This window comes from Aptenodytes forsteri, unplaced genomic scaffold (assembly GCF_000699145.1).
Source record: "Aptenodytes forsteri isolate BGI_AS27 unplaced genomic scaffold, ASM69914v1 Scaffold116, whole genome shotgun sequence".
NCBI lineage: Eukaryota > Metazoa > Chordata > Aves > Sphenisciformes > Spheniscidae > Aptenodytes > Aptenodytes forsteri.
In genome coordinates, this window is record NW_008795491.1 from 623,555 (window position 1) to 647,007 (window position 23,453).

General features: G+C 38.1%; 1 protein-coding gene across 1 annotated transcript in view; it reads left to right on the forward strand.

The window, feature by feature from the left end:
* Window positions 1-13,586: 13,586 nt before the first annotated feature.
* Window positions 13,587-23,453, forward strand: part of XRCC4 (X-ray repair cross complementing 4) — a 175,295-nt gene continuing 165,428 nt past the window's right edge. The window contains exons 1-2 of the mRNA XM_009281596.2: window positions 13,587-13,732; window positions 22,204-22,391. Of these exons, the coding sequence (XP_009279871.1) occupies window positions 13,594-13,732; window positions 22,204-22,391 (327 nt within the window). The 5' untranslated portion in view covers window positions 13,587-13,593. The remainder of the gene's footprint in view (window positions 13,733-22,203; window positions 22,392-23,453) is intronic.

The window sequence follows — 23,453 nt, forward strand, 5'->3', positions numbered from 1 at the left end:
ATGATATTGTTTGGGTTTTTTTTGAAGGAGGTTTAATGGTATTGGCTGTGCTTTGTAGTACGTGTGTATTAGGAAATGTTTTAGTAGTGTGATTTGCCAGTGCAGAGATTGCATACTGTACAGTTGAGTGTTTAAGCAGTAGAGCATACCAAGGAATTTGTGTGTATAATGAAAGGTAAAAAAGGTGGCTTCAGAGATTAAGCTTCTAGGTTGTTTTCAAATGCAGGAAGAATTATAACAAAACAATGTCAATTTGCATGTGGGAGGCTAGGTATTAAGCTTCTCTTGTGTCTCAGCTTTCATAAGAAGGAGGAGGATTGGAGTACGTAGTTTTAAAATATCACAGGTGGGTGACTGACATGACGGGTACATGTGTATAAACAAGTTTTGTGCATAACAAATGTGCATGTGTGAAAAAAACATTTGCAAATAAGATACAGATGCAGTTGTTTTGTTTGAGATACGCTAGTTTGAATGATTGGCAAAAGCTGAGAATGCTCTTTTTCAGCTTTTATGTCGTATCCACTTCTGTTGTTCCTAGTATCTTCAACTACAAGCATGAATACATAAAGGCTTATTTGCATAGTTGCTACAGCTACAAGTTTGTTTAGCTCTCCCACTGGAATAAGGAGGTGGCGGAACATGAGGGATATGCATTATTTGGGCACATGTGTAGTGAGTAGGTAGCATTCTGTATGCTGGCAATGGTATTAGAACATGGCATTTTGTTTGCTAATACTGTTTTGCAAAAAAGCTATCTATATTTAGGTATGGCTCCTCTTTCTTTCTGTTTCCTGCTTCCCTCTGTTACCTAGCAAAAGCGCACACTATATTCACTATAGTAGGATGAACCACAATAGCTGTAAAATGCTTGGAGGTTGCAGCTATTCTGAGCAAGAATGAATACTCAGTCTTCACATCAGGGGTGCTTGGGAGGAGTGCTTTAACCTAGTATTGTAACCATACATTTTATAGAAACTTACTGTGTGTGGAAACGAATGTTCATATAACAATGAGAATTCCTATACCTTAAAATTTCTGCTTTTCGTGGCAGATTTCATGTGAATTGCTGTCCTCTGTCAGTATGATAAAACTGTGAATTGTGTAGGCTGTTGTTTTATAGGAGTTGACTAGAGTTTTGAAAGACTGTGAGGAATGAATATGCCAGTTACTATGCTATACTTGATGTGGGATACACAGGTACTGAGTTTGTAGTCTGGGATGCCTTCATTTTTTGGATCAGATGATGGTGACTACGTTGTCCAGATTGTAGAGAGAAAGCACTTGCATTTTACTTTATAACAGCAGTCAGAAACATTGAGCATATACAGTGTTTAGAATGATTTGCTATATGAATCTATGGGATTACACGCACTTCAGAAGTTATTCTGACATTGATAGTAAAATGAGCAGAATAGCAGCATGTTGGATCTACAAGATGATTCTAATATATCTGTTGGTGAAGTACTTAAGAACTAAACCTAATGAGTTAAACACTATTATGGTATACAAAGGTGCATAAAGGACTTTCAAAATTGCCTTTTGAATGCAAAACTCAGCATTTAAATTCCATTGATTTCAAGCATTTATCTGGACTAAAACCAGTACATCTAAGTCATTACTTACAACTTGCAAAACAAAACTTTTCCATGAAGTATTATTTAAAAAGAAAAAAAAGAAAAGATAGTCATATACAACTGATGGGCTGATGCCAGGGTTACTGCACAACTTAGCAAGGCACTCCAGCTTGTTGTAAAAAAACAAACAAACAAACAAAGGGTGTCATGGCCTTGGTGTAGAAATAGTTATGCTGTGCATAACACAGGTGACCTTAGCCCCTCTTCTGACATACACAATCCCAATGTTGCTGCTTGCTGGTGTCTTGTCTTGCCAGCAGGATTGCAAGAATGGTGGATAGCTTACAGTCGTCTGTTTTGACCAATAAACTTACATTTCACTATGGATGAGATCATTTAAAATGGTTTACTATACTGCATATTGGCTTCACTATATTACATGTTACATGCTTATGTATGTGCAATGAGTGTCACAGGGTCACTTGCTGTTTTGTCTCAATGCCGATTTCTGATGTTATCTTTCAGTCCCACTTGAAGATGAGAAATTTTAATCCTTACCTCTTGTCGCCTAGGGTTTAGCAGTAGGTGGAAAATGTTTTTAAGGGGTTATGTTAGAGCTCAGGAGCCCCAAATGAAAAAGCACCACACATCCTTTAAGAGTAGGTGGAATTGCCAGGAGTTTAGGGTGAGATTTTCAAGGTCTCAAACCATTATTTATGTCTTCAAGGTTAATAGGATGCAGCTGTGATTTCTTCGCTGTTGTATTTGGCAAAAAGTGTGTAGTGCTTGCTGTTATTGTGGGGAACATAACGTGCATTGTGTTTTACACATTGTGTAAAATAATGTGCATACACATTTAAGTTATGATCTGGACTAACTTCACTAAATAACAAAGAATCCAATTTAGAAAGCTATTGTAAAATACCATTAAATGGTTCATGAAATGAAAATGTTTGCACCAAAGGTAGGGTTTGCTCTAGTTCCATCCCTGGTCCCTCTGCTGACTTGAGTTGTGTCTCTTTCCTGGGTTAAGAAACAGTGTCCTTCACTTTCTAAAGTTTGGAAAATTATTGGACTATTTCTGCATCTGCTTTGCAAACTTCTAGGTGACTTTTGTGTGAAGGGATGTCCTCCAACAGAGCAGACAGATAGAGCAGAGATTGTAAAATAAATAGTAAAAAAGGGAGACTGATCTTATGTGATTTTTAAGAGTGCAGAGACTGAGAACTTTTGTGTTCTTGATCTAGGCATCAGCCAAATTGCTTGCTATCTTGGGATGGAAAAATTAATGCAATTAGAGGAAGAGTGAGGCTATATATCCTATCACAAGCTGCATTTGTTTTTAAAAAATGATTCAAATGATTATGAAAGGGATTGTTTGTTTACAGGTCTACAAAAGGATCTTAGAGGCCACCCTTTTCAGCACAGTAGCTGGACAGGAAAGAGGGAGCATGGGGCTTTCCAAATGCTGTCAGCTGTGTCAAGCTTATGGTGGAAACTTCACAAAAACCTGAGGAGAGATTTGTGTTGACTGAGCCAATGAGGGAAGCTTAGACAGTAGTTGGAGGCAGCAAACTGTATTATGTGGACTTATATTAAATTTCTCCAGCTGTGAAACTTAACATTAATTTACAGACTACAGCACACAGTGGCCATAGGCATAATGGGGATTGGGCAGAAATGTTAATTTCGGTGAAAGCGAGGCATTGCTGTCTTAGAGGGTAATTATTTTTGGAGGTAAGAGGCAAGGAACTAGCTGAAGCATTCTTGTGTTGTCTTGGTAATAGACCTACTTGACTTACGTTTCATAATCTCTTGAAGGCGATATTAGAAAGTTTTCTTTTTTTTTTTTCCCCTCTGCCTTGGTCAGGGAAGTATATAGATGAAAACTGTGCTTTATATTTTATAATCTTGTCTGTTCCAGGGATTTGTTTTATTAACAATGACTGTCCTAAAAATAGATGGTTTTTTTCTCTTCTTTAAATAATGAGGTAGAGGAGGAATTTTTTAATATATACCGTTAATTCGAGGTTCGTGTTGTGATTTTTGTACTTGATGCAACTAAGCGTACTTGTAACACTGAAAGGGGGGAAAATGCAGTGGGGGTACTGTATCTAAAACCATACTGAAACAGTTTGTTGAAGCTGTGGAAAATTGACTCTTCTGCACAAAGGGCTGGGTTTTATTATGGTTATGTACCTGCATTAGTTCAGAGTCATTGTATTTGTTCACTGTTTCATTTCAGATAGTGATGTGCAGTAGCGGTTCTGTTTAGCTTCTGCAGCTGGAAACCAGGAAGCCCAGCAACATGAAGGTGAAGTGCGACCCAACATGCAGTGAAGCCTAATCTTAACTGAGACTTATTTTAAAAATATTTTTCCCTTTTGTTCTGTTTCAATTTCTGCCCCACCCCCCCATAATTTTTTATGTCATCATTCCATAAGAACTGATTTAATGTATCTGGGAAAGCTGTGACTTACAGTCTTAAAAAAAACACTTTTGAGACCTCTACACTGATGCTCCACATATTTGCCTTGTGATAATTTACACTTTAAGATCTCAAAACTGTGTCTAACTGGTGCAGTATCAAAGCACTTTTGTGCTATATTTTCCTAATGAGTACCTAATTGCCTTCTCAGTTCAAGTCCCAATGGCATTTTTCCACTGGTATGCCCCTGCTGTGTCCTCATATTAGTCTGCAAATTTCTTTTCACTCCAGTGCAAGCTAGCATTCTTTAGTGATTGTGCGGGAAAACTAATATTGAAAAGCTGGCTTCCTGAAGTAGGACCCCCCTGCTTGGCATCAAGTGTCTTGGGTAAGGGTTTAATTTTTGAGTACAGGTTTTTGGGTTTTTTTTGCCTAGCCCATAGTAAGGGGGAAAAAAAAAAATCACCACATGAAAGAGTCAGGAAAACTACTTAGAAAAGCAGTGAGCTGATATGTCTTGAAAAGCTTTACATTTTTATGTATAGAACTTAAAATGTAAAAAGTACGAGTGACTCTCGTGAAGCTCTTTATGTGCCCTTTCCTTTCTAAATGTGGTTTGTAGACACAGTGCTGATTGAGCACAAGCTAATAGATATGTAAGTGATTGCTTAGGGTGTAGAGTCAGTGGCCGCTGAATTTGCTATCTGTTTAGTGGAACTGTGTCATTATTTATTTTCTCTATTTTTTAAAAACAAAACTGCTTGTTTGCTTAGAGCTTGGTGAGGTTGTGGGAGTTGTGGATGGGCCCCCTCCTTGCTGAAATACTGGCATGTCAGTCGTTGTTGGATAAGGACTGGTGCTTCTCTCCTCTTTTGGTGTGTCCAATGTGCATTATCACAAAGCCTAAGCTAAACTGGTGCCTCGCTTTTCTGTGGGTTTCTTGCCTCTTTTGAAGGTGCTATACCATGGCGCACCGGCATCATATAATCCTCTGTATATGTACCTGTTGTGTTACCTGATATGTTTAATCTCATGGCTTGGCATTCAAGGCAGATTAAAGAACGAAAGCTGAATCTGTGCCCATCTGTGGAAACAGTTGAAATCGATGTTCAATATGGATGGATACGGATGGATGCCTCTTTGCCTTATCTTCAAACTCTGATTGCTCAGCCTAATCCATCAAAAAAGTAATTAATTTTCAATGCAAAGTGATAAACATGGCTGAATAAAGAGCTGCAAAATTGAAATTTAAGTGCATTGAAAGTGAACATCCCAGTTCATTGAAAATGTCTTGTGAATTATTTTTCTGTGGGGGCCAGATGAAACAAAATGAATTACAATGTTTAAATTAATAAATTAAAGTAGTGTGAGCTCTTTGTTTTCAGGGAGATCAGTGTTGCCTTTTCCAGTAGATAAATAGCAAATGGAAAGAAAAACATAATAAAACTTTTGTTAAGTGAAGACGGCGTATTGCAGGAATTTTCTTCAAAGAAAATGCCTTAGGAAACTGTTTAGCAAGATAAAGCAATCTGGAGTCTAGGCCTATTTTTTATTATTAATTTGACAGGGACATGAAATTAAAATAATCCATCTCTTTGAAAAGTCTTGGGTGTAGAGGTGGGAGGAGAGGAGGATATGTAAGCCTTCGTAGTTATACATGCTCTTGTCTCACTGAAGTGGCTACATTTGGTGAAACTTGTTTTTCCAGGTTACTGAGCTCAATTTTTCAAAGCTCTTCAGAAATCTTACATATAGAATTACATCCATCCATATCTAGCTGATACTGATTTCTTTGTTTCATTTATCCTTGTTTCAGATTTGTTACTCATGCCTGTGGAGCTATTGTGGATTCAATAGTACTGAATTTATTTGACTTCATTTCAAGTTAAAAAAAAAAAAAAGACTGTTTAGTGGAATCCATTGCTCAGTGATGTTAAGTCAAACATTTACAGAAACATGTCAAACTGAGTGAGATTATAATAGGTCTATATGGGGACTAAAGAATAGAAAACAAAGGAAATCTGTAGGACAGATTTGTTTTGTGTTGAATATCCTGATAATACTTAATCCTAAAGAAGGCAGTGTTTTGGAAAACAGATGATACCTCAACCAGACGACTATATGTTGTCCAAAAATACATCAAAAAGACATATGTATCTGAGTATTTTTGGATGGGTGAAGGGTGGTTAAAACAGGCTTTTTTTTTTTATTATTTCCTCAACTTTCCTATACCCAAATGGATAATACTAAGTTACTGAAAACTGCAGAGACGCAATTATTTTAGTGCTGTCTTTTCAGAGAGATTATGGGGAAATTGATATATATTTAGATGGCTTTTTTTTTTTATAAAGTGAGTTATCTTTCTTAATAAATAGCCTAAGGTTGCAGCTTTCAAGGGAAGGCAAAACAGGTGTGTCTCCATGCCACCATTGACTTTGGCAGGGCCTTGGAAAGCCAGGCTGACCTATTGCCAAAGTACAGTTACAAAATATTTGTTGGGGCTTGCATCTCCCAGAGGCAACAGAGGTAATGAGTCTGGGTCTCTGAGGCACGCCTGCTGACTTTGCATGCCAGATCTGCCCGCTTGAAGCCAGCCTGGTGGTCGTCTTTGATTGTTACTCAGTTCTATAAACGCTTTTTAGTAACGTCAGTACTAAAATTAACTTTTTCATCAGGAAATATTTCAGTTGTATGACTTAATTTTATTTTTTACAGGTTTATAACATTCAGTTAGCGTGTCCTGATTTATCTAGGGAAACATTAGGATTTTTCTGATATGGGTTTTGGAAAGTGAGGATTTGACAGCCTGCACACACTGAACTGTTAGTGTTGGAAGAATTTGTAGAAAAGGGCGAAAAAGAAAGGTTTGTCCCTTTTGGAAATCTATCCAGATACTCCCTTACTTGCTAGTATATACTAGTATAATTGCCCATTTGTGTGTTTATTTTAATATATGAAGGCCTTTTTTTTTAACCTTGTTATAGCTTAAACTGTCGCCTAATATAGACGCTTATAAGTAAGCTTGGCAAGCCTGGATGCCTGGAGTTGGTAGTGGGTTAGGTCTGAGACTTCAAGAGGATGAAAGACACCAGGGTGGGCTTTGCCTCCAGGCTACAATTAAGATCAAAGCTTGTTAGTAAGATTCCTACTATAAAGGTTGTTGACTGTCTGCTTCCTTCTGTTTCTCCTCATTTTTCAGCTGGTGACTGTAGTAAATAAGTCTGACAAGGGTTGTCCCTTATCGTAGATTCCAGATCTTTTGTGGCAAATCTTGCGTATCCTATTGGCCCATGGAGTCTGACAAGCTCAAGACTGCTTTTTTTTGGACAATTGCACGAAAAGTATGTGCATGTTTCCAATCCTTTTGTGGCTGCCATGGAACAGTGGGGTGTAAATGTTAGCCATGTGAGTCTTGCTTCTGCAGTTGGGTCCATGAGTATCAAACACTGATTGCAGCTGTCTTGAAGTCAGTCTCTTGATCAAATGTTGTCATGCAGGACTGAATTTTTAAAATGGGCCATTCACCCTCTCTGCACAAAGTTATAAAGTCATTCAGTCACTTCTTCATATCCAGTGCCAATTTTTGATTCATTTCCTTTATCTGCAAGACAAAGTTACATTGGCAAAATTGTGATCCTTGTGCTTTTAATATAGAACAAAGTTAAACAAAAGAACAACTAGATACAATTTAGGTTGCATGTAATATAAAAATGTGTTAGCCCCCTAAATTTCACTAGGAAACAAAACTCTTTCAAAATTTGTATCTTCTTTGGTCTTCAGATGTATCTTTGAGTTACAGCTGAAGGTTATTATTGAATCTTTCTTCAGTGTCAAACAAATATTGTGGCCAAGGGAACGGGAGGCTTATTGTGAGATGCAATAGGAAGGATGCTGTATTGTTTTCTTCATGTTTGTTGGCCCAATCATATTCTTCCAAAAAGAAAAGAAAAAAGAGGAAGTCCTTAGTAGGTTGATAGTAGTTCTTAGATTAACTGAGTCATAGTTGAAGTTTTTTGTCAGGTATTTTAATGCTCTTCCTCTTGAAGCATTGGAGTTAATGGAATTTTAAATTAACATGAGCGAATATAAATTTGTATGAAATTTATATCTAGAAATATTCATAAATATAGACACCATCTTATTTCCTTCTGTTAGAAAATGTGGTAATAGCTAGTTTTAATCTTTAAAAGCAATCTGAGTTTTTCTTGACTGGTTTAAATCTCCAATAATCCACTTGTAAGTACATATAGACTCTCCTGAATAGTACCTGTTCTCTGATTATAGGTTAACCATTCACTTTCTTCTGATTATTAGAGTCTGATTTGTAGTGTATGTTGTGATCAAGCCAATGACAGAAGGGATCAAATTATACACTTTAATAGCAGCATGCTGTATGTGCTGGTCTTCTATTCTGAACTCACTGTAGATAGCTCCCCTTTTTCTCAACAAGAAAGCACTTAAGTTAATTGCTCCATTAGAAAGACATAGTAGCTCTTTCTGATCTGTAAGTAGCCTTCCATGCATAGCTGCTGAAGTTTGGAACACCTGCAGCTGAAGCAATTCGGAAAAAAAAGCGATTAGTCTGCATGGAAAAAAATAAAGTGCTGAAGTTCAAAATATTATCAATGATGCTGTGTTGGAGCAGCCTAAAAGATTTGGCTTTTGGTCTATGCCTACTGCTATCCAAAACAACATATAAAATTCTTTGTAAACCAATTTTAAAAGTGTCTTGTTTATTCAGAAGCAACTGTGTACAGTGTTTGTTCAGAGCATAGACTCCAGTCAATTGCACACCAGCCAACAGCAGATTTCTCCTTAGAAAGAAACATTGCCTAATGTAGATCATAGAAGCCAAAGACCAAAGGGACAAAGTGCTAAAGATAAACAGCTCAATCCTCAACTGTTCGACGGCCTCAATAAAGCCTCTGATTTACAAATTTGGGGTGGGACTGAACTGTTCCCACCTGCAAGCTTGTCTCAGATCCTTGGCTCTAACACGGTGAGGTGCTGGTATGTGGTGTGACCTCCTCTGCCCTTAAGGAGAAAAACACTGGCTTTCTTATGGCCCTAATCAATCAGCTTCTCTGCAGCTTTTCTTTATCATAATTAAAGGAGGAAGAAAGTACTGACTGCTCTCATTTTATTGAGACAGTGAATGGAAAGAGCCTACAGAGACAGCGTTGCTGAATATTGAACGGCACTCGAAGGTACTCCTCCGGTCTAATAGACTCAGAGGTGCTTTTTAGACTGCAATAATGAGCGTCTGATTTCAGTAATTTAGTTTGTTGGATAGCTATAAAAATAGTCTAGTTTTATGCAATAATTTTTTTTATAAGCTTCAGCAGCAGCTGGACTTTAAGTAGTGAGAGTGTCAAAATTCAGGTGGCTGTTTTCACCATTTTGAGCATTAATACAGTTCTTACCTGTGTCCCTACCTTTCCACCCGAAGATGTGAAACTAACTCTTGAAGTTTCAACTCTCCCTCATCCTTTAAATTTTTGGCTCTTTCATAATGAAATTATGACTTGGTGGAAATGGGGACGTTAGTAAAATCTTAAAAAGCAGTACCACCAGCTTCTACAAGCTTGTGTGACCAGTTCTGTGGAAGTTCAGGTCCCAAGCTGACATGCATTTTTCAGACCCTTTTGTCGGTACATCTGCAGTTACTTTGTTCTGGCTGAGTGTCTGTCCCGGAGTACTTAAAACAGCTGTGACTCTTCATGCTGCAGTTGTAGGTGTAGTGTTAATGGATTATTTGAGACAATAGCCAGAAAAGAGAAATGGTTTGGCATTCATTTAAAAATTTACTAATAATATTTCTACTTTTTGAAATGTATAAAGGTAGATTCTTAGGCAAGCACATGCAGGACTGTTGGCTGGAATTTTGCATGTGTGGTGGTTCTGACAATGAATTATCGTGTTGAATAATTGGCCTTTTAAAGCATTTTTCACTTTTAGAATCTACATTTAGGGTTTGGGAGATAATGATGTCAACAGTAACAATGGGAAACCTAACTTGTTGCAGCCTTGTTGCTACGGTAACTCTCCAGTTTGTGTATATATAACATCTTCCCTCATGGAAAATGACTAAAGAAGTGTAGATTCAACCAAATTTCTTGGAGGTGTGTTATCGGTCTTCTGCATTCCTGGAGAGAACACTCATTGGTAGCCAAGCTGAAATATTTGTAAGGGTGGGGAGGCAGTTGAGTGTTAATTTGGGGAAGGGGAGCTGGAGAATCTGCTTTGGCAAATCTGCTCTTTGTGTGCCACTCAGACTTCGGCAGTGCGCAGCGTTTCCCCCACCAACAAAAGCCCTGGGGCAGAAAGTCGGGTAGGAACAGGATCACCTTTTACACACAAGTACTTGGTGTGTGAAGAGTCACGTATGCTTGGCATGTTGAAAGCCGACGGGGTGATGAGAGAATACAGTAAGCAGGCAGGTGAATTGGTCAGTTATAAGGAGGGTGTTTTAGTTTACTTCAGTTGTTGAAGTATAGAGCGATATATCTTTTAAAGATGTTGAACAAAGTTACTTGTGAATCCTGTGAACATACAGCTAACTTCAGGTATTCAAGCAGGATGTCCAACTTCCTCCCCCTGAAATTCTTATTTTGGAAATACACTGGTGTACATGTGTTATTAAGTTTTGCCTTTAGAGTGGATGAGATGCATGCACTCACTTTATAGTAAATTAATAAGGAATATGCTCTGATTTAGTTTCTGTATTTTTTCTTTCATTAGTGGTAATTGCTAGTTGCTAAATAGTTAGATAACTCCTTTGCTATTTTTTGCTGTATTCATGTGTTAGCTCTGTGTGGTTTATCCATTTACTCAACAGTACACTAAACTCTGTGGAAGAGTTGTGTTGTTGGGAGATTTGTGGAAGAGGGGTTTGAGGGTTTTTTTGTTTGTTTTTCCAAACAGGTTTTAAAAAAGCAGTAAGGTACGATATTTTTCGTTGCAGTGACGTTTGTATATGCTGTGTAGGTCAGACTAATTTCACAAAGAAGGTTTGTTCTTCTTGAAGAGAACCAAATAATAGCCATTATATACAGCCAAGAATCCTTAAGCTTTTGCTGATGGGCTGGAACAGTTGAGTGCTTGGAGATCTCAAGCAAGGCTGAGCTCTGCTTTGTAAGGCAGTTTCTAAACATGTAGTAATGGCTAATACTCCTCTCAAAAGGTTAGTGAGCACAATGGAGGCGATAAAAGCTGGGAGAAAAAGTATTTTCATTTTGTGCTCTCCTGTAAAATTGTTTGTTCAAAGATGCACAATAAAATGTGGAAAAGCTTGATAACTGTATTTTGCATTTTATTATGAAGTACAGAATATTCTTCTGCATTGTATCTCTTCAGCGTGTTCGTTTTTATTGCAGCTGTGTTTTACCACAGGTATATAGATCGTATGGAAGCTTTCTCAGTACTGCTAACAGGCTCATCCCTTATGCTGGCAACTGACCTCTTAAGAATGATGTCTAAACAGAATCTTCACTTTTAGCTGTTCAACATCACTTGAGTGAAATACCGATGTGTGAAGATCGATACATGGGAAGCACAGTATTGCGATATCAGATGAATTTCATCTCAGGCCTTAGAGACCTTGTTAGTGCAGATTTTCAGAAATGGCCAGTTGTCTTCTATTTCCATCACCAAGCAGTTTTTTGGACTCAAACTAACTTTTCAATATTGCTTTTAAGTAACTTTTTAGTTTCTGGCGCATTTTCTGTGAATAGAAACGTGGAGTATGACATCTGTAATAGTATAAGCAGTGGTGGTTTATGGACGTAAATAGTAAAGTCATCCCTCTTACTGTTGTTGGTAAGAATTCATGATGCTTAGCTATATGTACATGATTTATCTCCTTCTACTCCTACCATAGCTATTGAATCCTAAACTCTTCGGAAAAATATTCTAAACAGGGAAATGTTATGGTGTTTATGTGTACTTAAGCTTTAAGCTGGAAAAATAAAGTTACTGCTTTGAGTATTTGGTTATGAAAATGTAATGGGTAGTCAGGAATGCTGGAACTGCCTAGTGACATGTTTTAGGCAAAGTTCAGCCTGAATTCGTAGCAGGTACTTTACGTGATGTTCCTCTTACGGTTTAGAAATGCTATTTGCTAGTGTGCGGTGATCTCTGTTGTGGTTTAATTAGCAATCAGAAGTAGTTAATGTGTTGTTTCATTAACCTCATTGATACCTGTAATGAATGTTTGTATTATTGACAATGCAGCTGTTGTCTAGCTGTTAATGCAGCTTTATGCTTGAAAAACAAGTCTTATATTCATATATTTTGCTGCTTTTGAATACTGTGCACTTGTCTGGGCAAGGGAAAGGCATTTTCAAATGTTGTTGTGCAGAGTTGAGCGAAGGTCAGACACAGTGCAGTCAACTGCAGTTAAAACTGTTCCTCCTAACCTGAAAATGCCAACTTTTTTGGAGGCCGATGGTAGTTAAATCTGTATCTAGATTTGGCTCTCAACGTCCATGAGCAAAAAAGGGGCTTCCCTCTACAACCGCTTGAAGAACAGAGTCCCCTCAGGGCCTGAACTGAGCCTGATCATGATTACTTATTGCTACACTTCAGATGGAAAACTTGATAGAGCTTTTAATAGCTAACCTGTCCAAGCATCATTGTACTCAGTGCATGTAGTTTAAATGCCTCAGTTGTGGTTTTCCTGCTTTTATCAATACAGGCTATTTTTAGTGTGTGGGTGAACATGTAGCCCTTTTTCAGTCACTTCATTCTTCTAAAAAAAAAAAAAAAAATTAAAAGCCGAAAACAACTGAACACCCCAAAAAAACCTCTTCAGGTACTGGATAACATGAACCATTCTCAATGAAAATACTGTATGTCAATGTTAACTTCAGAATTGGTTGTTTCTTCACTATTCTCTGGAGCAAATTTCCAAATGCAGTTTTAAAGTTCTTGAGTACTGTGAGGATTCATTATTGTCAGATTAGACTATGTATAAATACATGAGATTCTTTAGAAGGTCTTATGTCAAGTACAGATTGCCAAGTTGCTTTGATATGGAGCAAAAAATTTACTGTAGCATCATAGATTTTGTTCTCTGCAGCATCCAGTTTTTTAAATAATTTCTTTGGTTGCTGGCATCCACTGCAACCTCTGCTTTGCAGTGAAGCTTAGTAGCATGCTTTCACATGGCAATCTTCCAGATGAATATTGATTATTTTGAATTATAGTCCATATGCCATATGTTGGGTGATAGTGGACAGTAAGTTAAAAACATAGGCATGGTGAAGTGCTTGTGTATTGTAATTTTCTGTTCCCCAGCTTCCTGACACTTAGTTTCTTAATTTGGGACTATTCAAATATATTTGATTGTTGGCACTGGTCTGTTAAACCTTACTTATTGTAATCCAGTTTCCTGTTTGGAAATATCATCAGTTCTCTGAAAAACTGAATTTGTGGAGGAACATAAAATAAAATTCTAAGTATGCTTATATTTGTATCTTTTTTTTTTTTTTTTTTTAAAGCTAGTTAGGTAAAACTGCTAAGCACCTCTGGAAAATAAGCCATTGGTTATAACAAGATTATCTTACTTCCTAAACAGGTGTCTGGAAAATGGAGAAGACTTTGAACAGAATTCATCCAGTTTCTGATCCAGAAGCAACGTATTTTCTACAAGTATCATGGGAAAAAGATTTAGGCACTGGCTTTGGTGTAATGCTTAGTGATGGTCAATGTGCATGGACCGGGACAGGTAATAATGGAAAGAAAAAAAAAAGTTTTAAATTATTACTGTTCTTTATTATTATAGTTTCTAAACTGTGACCCACCACTTACATCAAAAACTTTTTATGAGCCTTACCTCTCCCCAGGGCTGGAGGAGGTGGGGTTCATGATCTTCTGGAACGTGTTCAGAGATCTTTCAAATCTGGAAAGATTGCATGTCAAACCTAATACTAATTCTTTTAGCATATGGATATGCAATGTTTTGTTCTTTCTCAAGAATATAATTTCTTGCAGTGATATTGGAGTACCACTTATGTGTCTTCTCCAGATCCTTGAACAAATGTGTCATGCAAGTTCCGTTTGCAAATTATAGTTCATGAAGCATTTAATTGCAGATGTTTTTTAAATGGTTCCATAAAATCTTAATAATTAAAGGTAGCTGTATTTGGTACTCAGGTGAATTTTTGAGAAGGAAAAAGGACAAGAAAATATTTTTTTCCTGGGCATAAGTTATCAGAAGAAAAAAAAATAGCCTGTGGGATTTTTTTCCCCCCTCAGAAACCTGAATAAGAGGATGGGTCTCTTAATATATATACATGTATACAAACTATATATCTGTATATATATAGTTCCTGTGTATAAAAAGAAGCTTAATCATTCATTAACCTTCTTTTGAATACAATTTTCACCTTTTTTTTCACTTAGACCTAGGAAACAAGACTAACTTAAAATATGTCCACATATGTATTAAATCTGCTCTTCCATATTCATTTTAACATTTCAAACACACTATTGATTAGGAGTTCCTGCACAAGACATGCTGGTTCCCTGTAGTCTGGTATGAAAGGTTTTTCTTTCTTGGTTTGACAATAGGATAGTCAAACTATGTATTTTCAAAATAACAAAAAGGATGTTAACAATGGTAAATACTTAACTAATTGACCATACTAGTTTTTCTGTTTAAAAGCTTTTCTGGTTGTTCTTATGTAACTTTAAAATCCTGAGCTTAAATTCACAAAAATCTGATTCTTTAAATCTGTTATTTTTCTAAGTAAAAGCTATGTTACTGTAACTGGAAGAGTATAGAAGAAATATGTAAACACAGTTCTCATTTTGTTAACTTCCTGCATCTGGCAGAATGGCTGGATGATAATTTCCCAAAACAGAGGACCAGTGAAAGCAAGATGACCTCACTCTATTAAAAGGAAAGAAAGACACCCACAACAGTTTAGCATGAGCACTGGGTACTCATCCAAAGGAGAGCGCTTCTGTTTCTTTTGCAAGAATCATACATTTGTAAGGAATTCCTATTGAATTTGTAGTCCTTTGAATAATTTCATTAGGATTTGAAGTTCTTGTGCATGAGGCTTTCCTACTGCACAGATCTGTGTTTTCATACGCTCAGCATTGTTTTTGATCACTTTTTCTAAGTTTGAGAAAGTTTGAGTTTTTCATCACATTTGAGACTGCTTAGATTCCAAATTCAAAACCTGGGAGGAGGGAAAACAGTGGTCAGAAATTCTTGCTATGGGAAATCCCTCTTGGGTTTCTCATGCTGTGGATTATTTTGCTTGGCAAGACCTGCCAGAAAGTGAATGAGAGTTGCTGATGGAGTTGTCTTTCATGTTTTTTGTATATTTAATGTGTTAGGAGTCCTATGTAAGGAGGGAAAAAAAAAAGTAAATCTTGCAGGGGGAGGAGTAGCACACAAATATGCAACATGATCTAATGTATTCACTTGGTATTGGGTTTAATAACTACAGATATATGGGTTTATATATTTCGTGTTTCTCTAATGATTCATCAGTTCTGCTAGTTTTGTAAGATAAAGAAACATGCAGCATGTAGGGGCACCACAGGAGAAAAAATCCACCACAGTGGTCTATTACAGTATATTAGTATCTTTGGGTTTTTAGCTTCCTTAAACTTTCAATGAAAATAAGAAAGGTAATCTAATTTTTCTCAGTGTTCTAATCATTGTTCTAGACAAACACTTATTTTTGCAAGTATTTCTGACTTATTTTTTTCTGCCCCTCTTTGCCTCATACTGCAAGGGTTTTCACATTTCTGTTTGTACTGTTTTGGGGGATTGCTGACATACTAGTCTCCTTTTCTCTCTCACCTCTGTCTAGTGTCCTGTACAAGAAATAAGCTAGCTAATGAGGAAACAGTTGGTTGGCTGTAGCTTATAATAAAGTGGAAATGTTTTGATGGTAAATTTCTTGCCTTTCTTTCCCACTCAACTCTTCCTGTTTGTAGTGGATTGTTAGCTCTGCAAGATGAGTGTTGACCAGCACTGTAGCCCCAATTCTTCACTGGCTTGTGGGCTTAGCTTTTTTCCTGACAGTAGTTCCGCTGTATCGTTCTTTATATGAACATTAAAAGTGCAGCTTTCAGTTTAAAAAAACCCAAGATGCCGCTGGCAATTGTTAAAGTCTTAAGTCTTTCTGATAACATCTGTTTCATGCTTAAAATAAATTTTAAAAATCTTGGAAAATACTTCTACTACTTCATGTAAGATACTTAGATGTGTTCAGTTGTGTTGGGGCTGATGGTTGAACATTTCACTTAGCTTAGAAGGAGGTAGAGAAAAACTGGCAGCATGTGGAATGGCTAGTGTCAGTTTACAGCCTCCAGCTTTGCAGCACTGTAACAAGTCCTGTTCTGAAATTCATAACCTGTCAGTCTTAGTGCGTGAGGATTAATGCACGACTGCCTTTGACTTAGCAGTTGCTTGCTTGTAGGTCTTTTCATGTTTGCAGTGCTGCATGCTGTCTTTGCTCTTGTTCATGTCCCTGTCTGCCAGCTGCAGATGTGTCTGGTGCATAGGGAAGGAGGCAGTGATGCAGCATTGCAGCTAAATAGTGTGGATTTGCACTCAAAAGTCCTGTTTGTAGGACAAGTGCTAGCTGGCTATATACGTGTCCCTCTGTCTTAGCCTCTTTCTCTTCATGTATTAGGAAAGGGTTTTACATATTAGAAAAAACATGTTTGTGATGTCCATGCAGTGAAAAAAGGACTGTTTTTATCCATTTCTCTCTCCCTGTGTCCTGTGTTCCCTTTCATAAAGATTTTTTTAAACCCCAACTTCATGAAGAGGGCTGCTGCTTACTTTTGCTCTGTTTAAATTTGTCTTGTTGGGTTGTAGGAATAAATTTGAAAAATGTAACATGTTCTTCAAATGATGATACTAAAATATAAATGTTTTGAATCTTGAGTTTATTGGGTGTCTCAGAGTATTTCGGTGCCCTAAAGCTCATCAGTATTAGGCTGTATACAAAAACATTTATGTACGATTGTCTGTTACATCAGCTGTAATGGCCAGCAGAATACAGTTTCCATTTCAGGAGATGTGCTTTTACGAAGAGCACACATCTTAAGTTTACAAATCTGTAGGGACATACAGTTGTAATATGCCACACTTCTCCCTGGCCTCTCTTTTCCAACCCACTCCATTTTTTTTTTTTTCCTTCTCTGCAATATAGATAATGCAACTTAAAATGTAAGGATAGAAGCATCTTCTCCAATCTAGGAATACTGATTATGAAGTTATTTTATTTCTGGTTTATTCTAATGTTTGTTCCACAGCATTCCTGTATTCTTTTTAATGTATACTGACATTTCTGCAATTTCTGACATCTGCTGAATGGTTGTGTTGTTGCAGATCTGGTAAAATACTATGTATCGTGCCTTGTCCTTTTACTTTATGTTAAGCTAGTATAAGTGTGACAGGTTTCCTCTTGTATCTTTAAAAGAAGAGGGGAGCAGAGAATACTCAATCTTAAGCATTTTCTGTTAAGGAGAATATGGGGAACTTTGTGACAGACTTCAGACTGCCATAGGCCTGACATTTCACATCTTAGTGTGACAAAGACTGACTTGCTCATATTTACTGAGCCTAATTCCATTTTTTTTTTCTTTTTTTTTTTTCCTCCTATCATAACTCCAGAGCAGTTTAGTTCCCTTGCGTTGCTTTGCTTTCTGGCTTTTGAAGGACCTAACACATTTGAATCTGCCTAGGGAAAAATGCCTTGTGCTAGGGGATAACTAATGTGATTCTGACCCACTAGTTTATTTTTAACTGAGTGTATCTGCAGGCTCAGGTTTTCCACAGAAGGGGGTAGTTTCTCATTGTGTCAACTGTTTGTTTCCTTGCAGTGGTGACATTAGCATGCTCTCTCTCGCCACCTGCATCTCCTGTTCCACCTAGCTAGTGTGTGTCTAGTTTCCACCTAGTTCACTTGTGTCTTATCAACAGAGTAGTAGAGTGGGGTGTTAGTGACTGACCTGCCTTACCAGATTTTGCAGACTTATGGTAATGTGGTAATAACTTATGATAACAATGTAAGGTAATTAGCAAGGTAGTATTTCTTTGTTGTGTGCACAAATAGTTGATGTATTTGTGAACAGATGACCTAACTGATTATTGTGACCTGTTATTAAAAAAAAAAGGCACAAAAACCCCAACAAAGAAAAACAACAAAACCCCCATCAGTTAAGTCTAAGGTCAGTAAAGTCTATGTGTTTTCCATATTTTGAGATGTGTAGAGAGGAGGGCTACAAAAGCTAATACTTATGAACAAGGAAGAGCTGGTTGGGTAAGTCAAAGCTGGGGGCAGCCTTTGGCTGCAGAGACTATTGAGTTGGTGGAGTTAGGATTGTGAGAGGAGGGAATAGAGTAAAAAGCAGGATAACAACCCTAGATTTCAAAAGAGCAGGCTTTGACCTCTTCCAGGTCAAAGAGATCCTCTTCCAGGATCTCTTTAAAAGAATCCTATGGGATATGGCTCTGGAGAGAAGAGGAGTCCAGGAGAGATGGTTGATTTTTCAAGGATCACCTCCTCCAAGCTCAAAAATGGTTCATCTCACTGGAACAGAAAATGAAGCAAAGGTGGCAGGAGACCTGCATGGATAAACAAGGAGGTCCTGGCTAAACTCAGACATTAAAAGGAAGTATATGAGAGGTGGAAACCAGGGGAAGGTGACCAGGGAGGGATATAGAGACAGTGACCAAGTATGCAGGGATGGGGTTAGAAAAGCCAGAGCCCACCTGGAATAGCATCTGGCAAGGGATGTGAAGGGCAAGTAGGACTTCTGCAGCAGCAAAGGGAAGAAGAGGGAAAATGCAGGCCTGCTGCGGAGTGGGGCAGGGGGACTGGTGACAAAGGACATGGAAAAGGCTGAGGTACTACTCAGTACTACTCAGTGCCGCCTTTGCCTTAGTCTTTGCTGGTTAAGATTTGCCTTTAGAAATCCCAGGCCCCTCAGATCAGTGGGAAAGTCAGGAGCAAAGGAGACTTAGCCTTGGAGGGGGATCAGGTTAGAGAATGTCTTAAGAAACTGGATGTACACAAGTCCATGGGACCTGATTGGATGAGACTATGAGTGCTGAGTGATCTGGCGCATGTCATTGTGAGGCCACTCTTGATTATTTTTGCAAGGTAATAGTGATCAGGGGATGTTTTTAAGAACTGGAAGCAATGTCTCTCCTATCTTTGGGAAGGGTAAGGTGATGGATCTGGGTACGATGCTGGTCAACCAGAGGGTGTTGGAGGATTAATCCTGGAAACCATTGCAAAAAATACTAAGGACACAATGGTGACTAGTCAGTACAGATTTACAAAGGGGCAATCATGCCTGACCTACCCGATAACCTCTGAAATTACTAGCTTGTTGAATGAGGGAAGGGCAGTGGATGTTGTTTATTTTGGCTTTAACTAGCAAAGGTTTCAACACTGTGTCCTCTGTCATCCTCACAGACAAACTGGTAAAGTATGGACTAGATAGATGAACAGTGAAGTGGATTGAGCTCAGGCAGTTCAACCAGATTTCAAAGGGTTGTGATAAGTGGTATGAAGTCAAGCTGGAGGCCTGTTGCTAGCGGCCCTGTACCACAGGGATCAATACTGGGTCCAGTACTGTTAACATCTTCATTAATCACTTGAATGATGACACAGTGCATCCTCAGCAAGTTTACAGATGATGCAAAACTGGGGGGAAGGGTTTATAGAGGATTGGGTTGCCATTCAGAGGGACCTGGACAGGCTGGAGAAATGGGCTGACAGGAATCTCATGAAATTCAACAAAGGGAAATGCAAAACTGTATACCTGGGGAGGAAGAAGCCCCCAGCCTGTACTGGTGCCTTGGGTGACTGGCTGGAAGCAGGTCCCTTGTTGAAAAGGACCTGGGAGTCCTGGTGGACAAGAAGTTAAACAGGGGCCAGTCATGTGGCCTTGTGGCAAAGGCAGCCAACAGCCTCCTGGGCTGCATTAGGAAGAGCATTGCCAGCAGGTCCAAGGGAGGTGATCCTTCCTCTCTACTCAGCCCTGGTGAGACCAGCGATGCGGTGTTCAGTTCTGGGCTCGCCAGTATGAGAAAGACATGAACTTACGGAATTGAGTCCAGTGACAGTCTATGAAGATGACTGAAGGACTTGAGCATCTGTTGTGCTAGGAGAAGTTGAGAGAGCTGGGACTGTGCAGCCTGGAGGAGAGAAGGCTCAAGGAGATTTTGTCGATGTGTATTAATTAATAGCTGATGAGAGGAAGTAAAGAAGATACAGCCAGGCTCTTCCCAGTGATGTCCAGTGAAAGGACAAGAGGCAATGGGCACAAACTGAAATACAAGGAATTCCATTTAAACACAGGAAAAAGCTTTTTTTACTGTAAGGGCGACCAAGCACCAGAACAGATTGCCTGGAGAGGATGGGGAGCCTCAGTCCTTGGAGATATTAAAAACATGGTCCTGAGTAACCTTTGTCGTTGACCCTTCCTTGATCAGCCGAGTGGGACTAGACAATCTCCAGAGGTCCCTTCCAAACTCAACCACTCTGAGTCTGTGAAAATAAGCTAAAATTACTGAAGGTGCAGAATTAATCCAGAAATCCTAAAGTGTGTGAAGATATAACTATTTATAGCAAATAATTATACCTTTACCTCTTTGCTGTATTTTTATGTGATGGATTGATTTGATACGTATTGCCTTCTTTGCAATATGAGGTTAGCTACTGGGTCAAGAAGAAGATTGGAGGAAAATGAGGCAATTTGAACAGGCTCATGTGTGACTGAAATGCTGTTCTATGTCTATCAGTGTGATTTCAATACATGTCAAGGCTTATGTCTCAATATGCAACTGTCTTCAAAGGCATTTGTATAGAGAAGAAATAAAGCTATTAATAGGGGTTTTAAGTAGGATACTTTTTAAAGTCTTGCAGTTCTGTGAAGGATGTGGTTTTTTTTTGTTGTTGGGTTTTTGGGTTGGTTTTTGGTGAGTATATGTTTGGGGGTTTTTTTGGCTTTGTTTTGTGGGTTTTTTTTTTCAGACTCACAAACTAATGTCCTTTTGCATATCTTTCTCTCTCAAACACTGGGCAAATGCTAGAAAGGTCTCAGAGCAAGCAGGGGTAAATGACAATCTAGAGCAGTCTTCCTCAGAAGGTTGGTCAGAAGAAAAGGAAACACTTCTGTTAATCAAGTAAACAATCTAAAATACTGTATTGGTAGGCTACACATTAAAGCCTGCATTAAATTATACGCATCCTATCTTTAATTTGGAGTCTTTGCTTATATCTGTCTGTGCATGAAACTCTGCAGTCCTCATTGAGATCATTATTCTGATTAACATTTGATCTCTAAAAGTACTGAAGGAACAGTATGTAGAATAAAATACAAAAGGAAGGAAAATTACTAGGGGCCCAGGTGGTAAAATCAAGAACCGTTTCTTGCTACTCCTAGTGAAAGATAACGTGTCTTGGTAAGCTGCCATTTCAGTTTGAGGGTTAACCAAAAGAATATTTAGGACAAAATAAATGATCAGAAGCAGACAGGAAAGGCTATCATGGTTCTTAACAACAGTACATCTTTATTGGCCTGTTCTGTACCGTATTCAACCATTCTTCACCTCCAAAGGAATGGAATAAAATTTTCTTCATAGACCTGATGTAAAGCAAACTGGAGACGCATCCCCCATGTAGTGGTCCTTGAATGTAAACGGTAAACAGGGATTCCCAAGTCTCTAGGTATAGCTTCATTTGTAAATTTACAGTTTATTTTGTTTTAAGGTTGTAAGTTACAAACTTGGAAAACTGGATCAAGAATGTGTGAGGAAACAGTTGCATATGTTGTCTTACAGGGTTTAGATTACATGCTTTCAGAGAGAACTGAGAGGGCACAATAAATCATAGTTAAAACATTCCATTCTTTGTTGCAAGGTTAGTGTTATTCAGAATAACTTTAGGCAAGTAGAATTGTGGACTAGTAGTAATAAACCATTTTCAGACAGGAAAAAAAGGGACAGAACTTAATTCTTATGAAAAACACAGTATTCCTGCTACATTTCCATTAGTGTCTGGCACACTGGTATATGTCAAGGAAAGAATAGTCTCCTAGTATTTGCCTGTCCCTTAAGGTGTGTGAGTGTGTGTCTGTATGTTCATATAAATATATATATACACATGTTCACACACATGAGTATTTATTTCTCACGTTTCTTTCTGATAGTGTCTGAAGCTGAAATTTCTAGGGAGGCTGCTGACATGGAAATGAACAGAGAAAAGTATGTCGAAGAACTGAAGAAAGCATTGATAGCTGGAGAAGAATCAGCTGACAAATATAATTTTGTTATTTCAAGAGATGAAGAAAATATGGACTGTCACTTTTCCTATGAAAGAAATCTGAAAGATGCCTCTGTAAGTATAGTTAAATGTTTAAATTTGACTGTTAAACTATGAGAAGGACCTTCTTGGTACATTTGTGTATTTTATTAGGTTCTTTAAAATCAAATAGACCTGTGATACATATTTCGGATTGAGTGAATATTGTGAACTCTGCCATGGGCCAAACTAGAAACAAGTTTGTGGTTTTCTATCAAAAACTGGTTATCAATAGAACTATTTCTGTGTTACTTTCTTAAATGCTACTGAATAAGAGTATTACTTCTCTATTTAAGTTTTGGATTAGTGTAATGATAGGATGAGGGGTAAGGGTTTTAAACTGAAAGAGGGTAGATTTAGATTAGATATTAGGAAGAAATTCTTTACCATGAGGGTGGTGAGACACTGGCACAGGTTGCCCAGAGAAGTTGTGGATGCCCCATGCCTAGAAGTGTTCAAGGCCAGGTTGGATGGGGCTTTGAGCAACCTGATCTAGTGGAAGGTATCCCTGCCCGTGGAAGGGGGGATTGGAGCTAAATGATCTTTAAGGCCCCTTCCAACCCAAACCATTCTATGATTTTATGATTTATGTTTTGTTTTTTTCAAGCAGGGTATGCCAACATGTTGGAGCTGCAGTTTAGTATTAAGCTGATATGTTCCATAAGCTGTAACTTTGTTTTTAATTTCTAACTGGGAAAGTATGCTTCCGTTTTGAAATTCCAGCCCCCAGTGCATTTCTGCTTCGCTTGTTTCTTCTTTCTTCTCTCTCTATAGTCATCTAAATAAGGAAAAATTTAAGTAAGTTTACTTTCAAATGCTAAAACATACTTTTAAAATGAGCTTTTCTATTACTTTAAGTATTTTGAAGCTAATGCTAAAATTGTTTCCTGCTTGGAAATGCATTAAATTACAACTGGGAATGTAGTTCCATGTTGGTTTCTTGGCTGCAAAGGAAAGGACCCTCTTAAAGTGAGAAAGAAACCAGTATAATCTGTATCTGTAGACATGTTTGGTTATTTCAGGTTGTGGTTTAGTTTTAAAGCTTTTCTGGGGAAGAAGCTAATTTAAGGTAATCCTCCTTGCTTGTACTCCCACCCG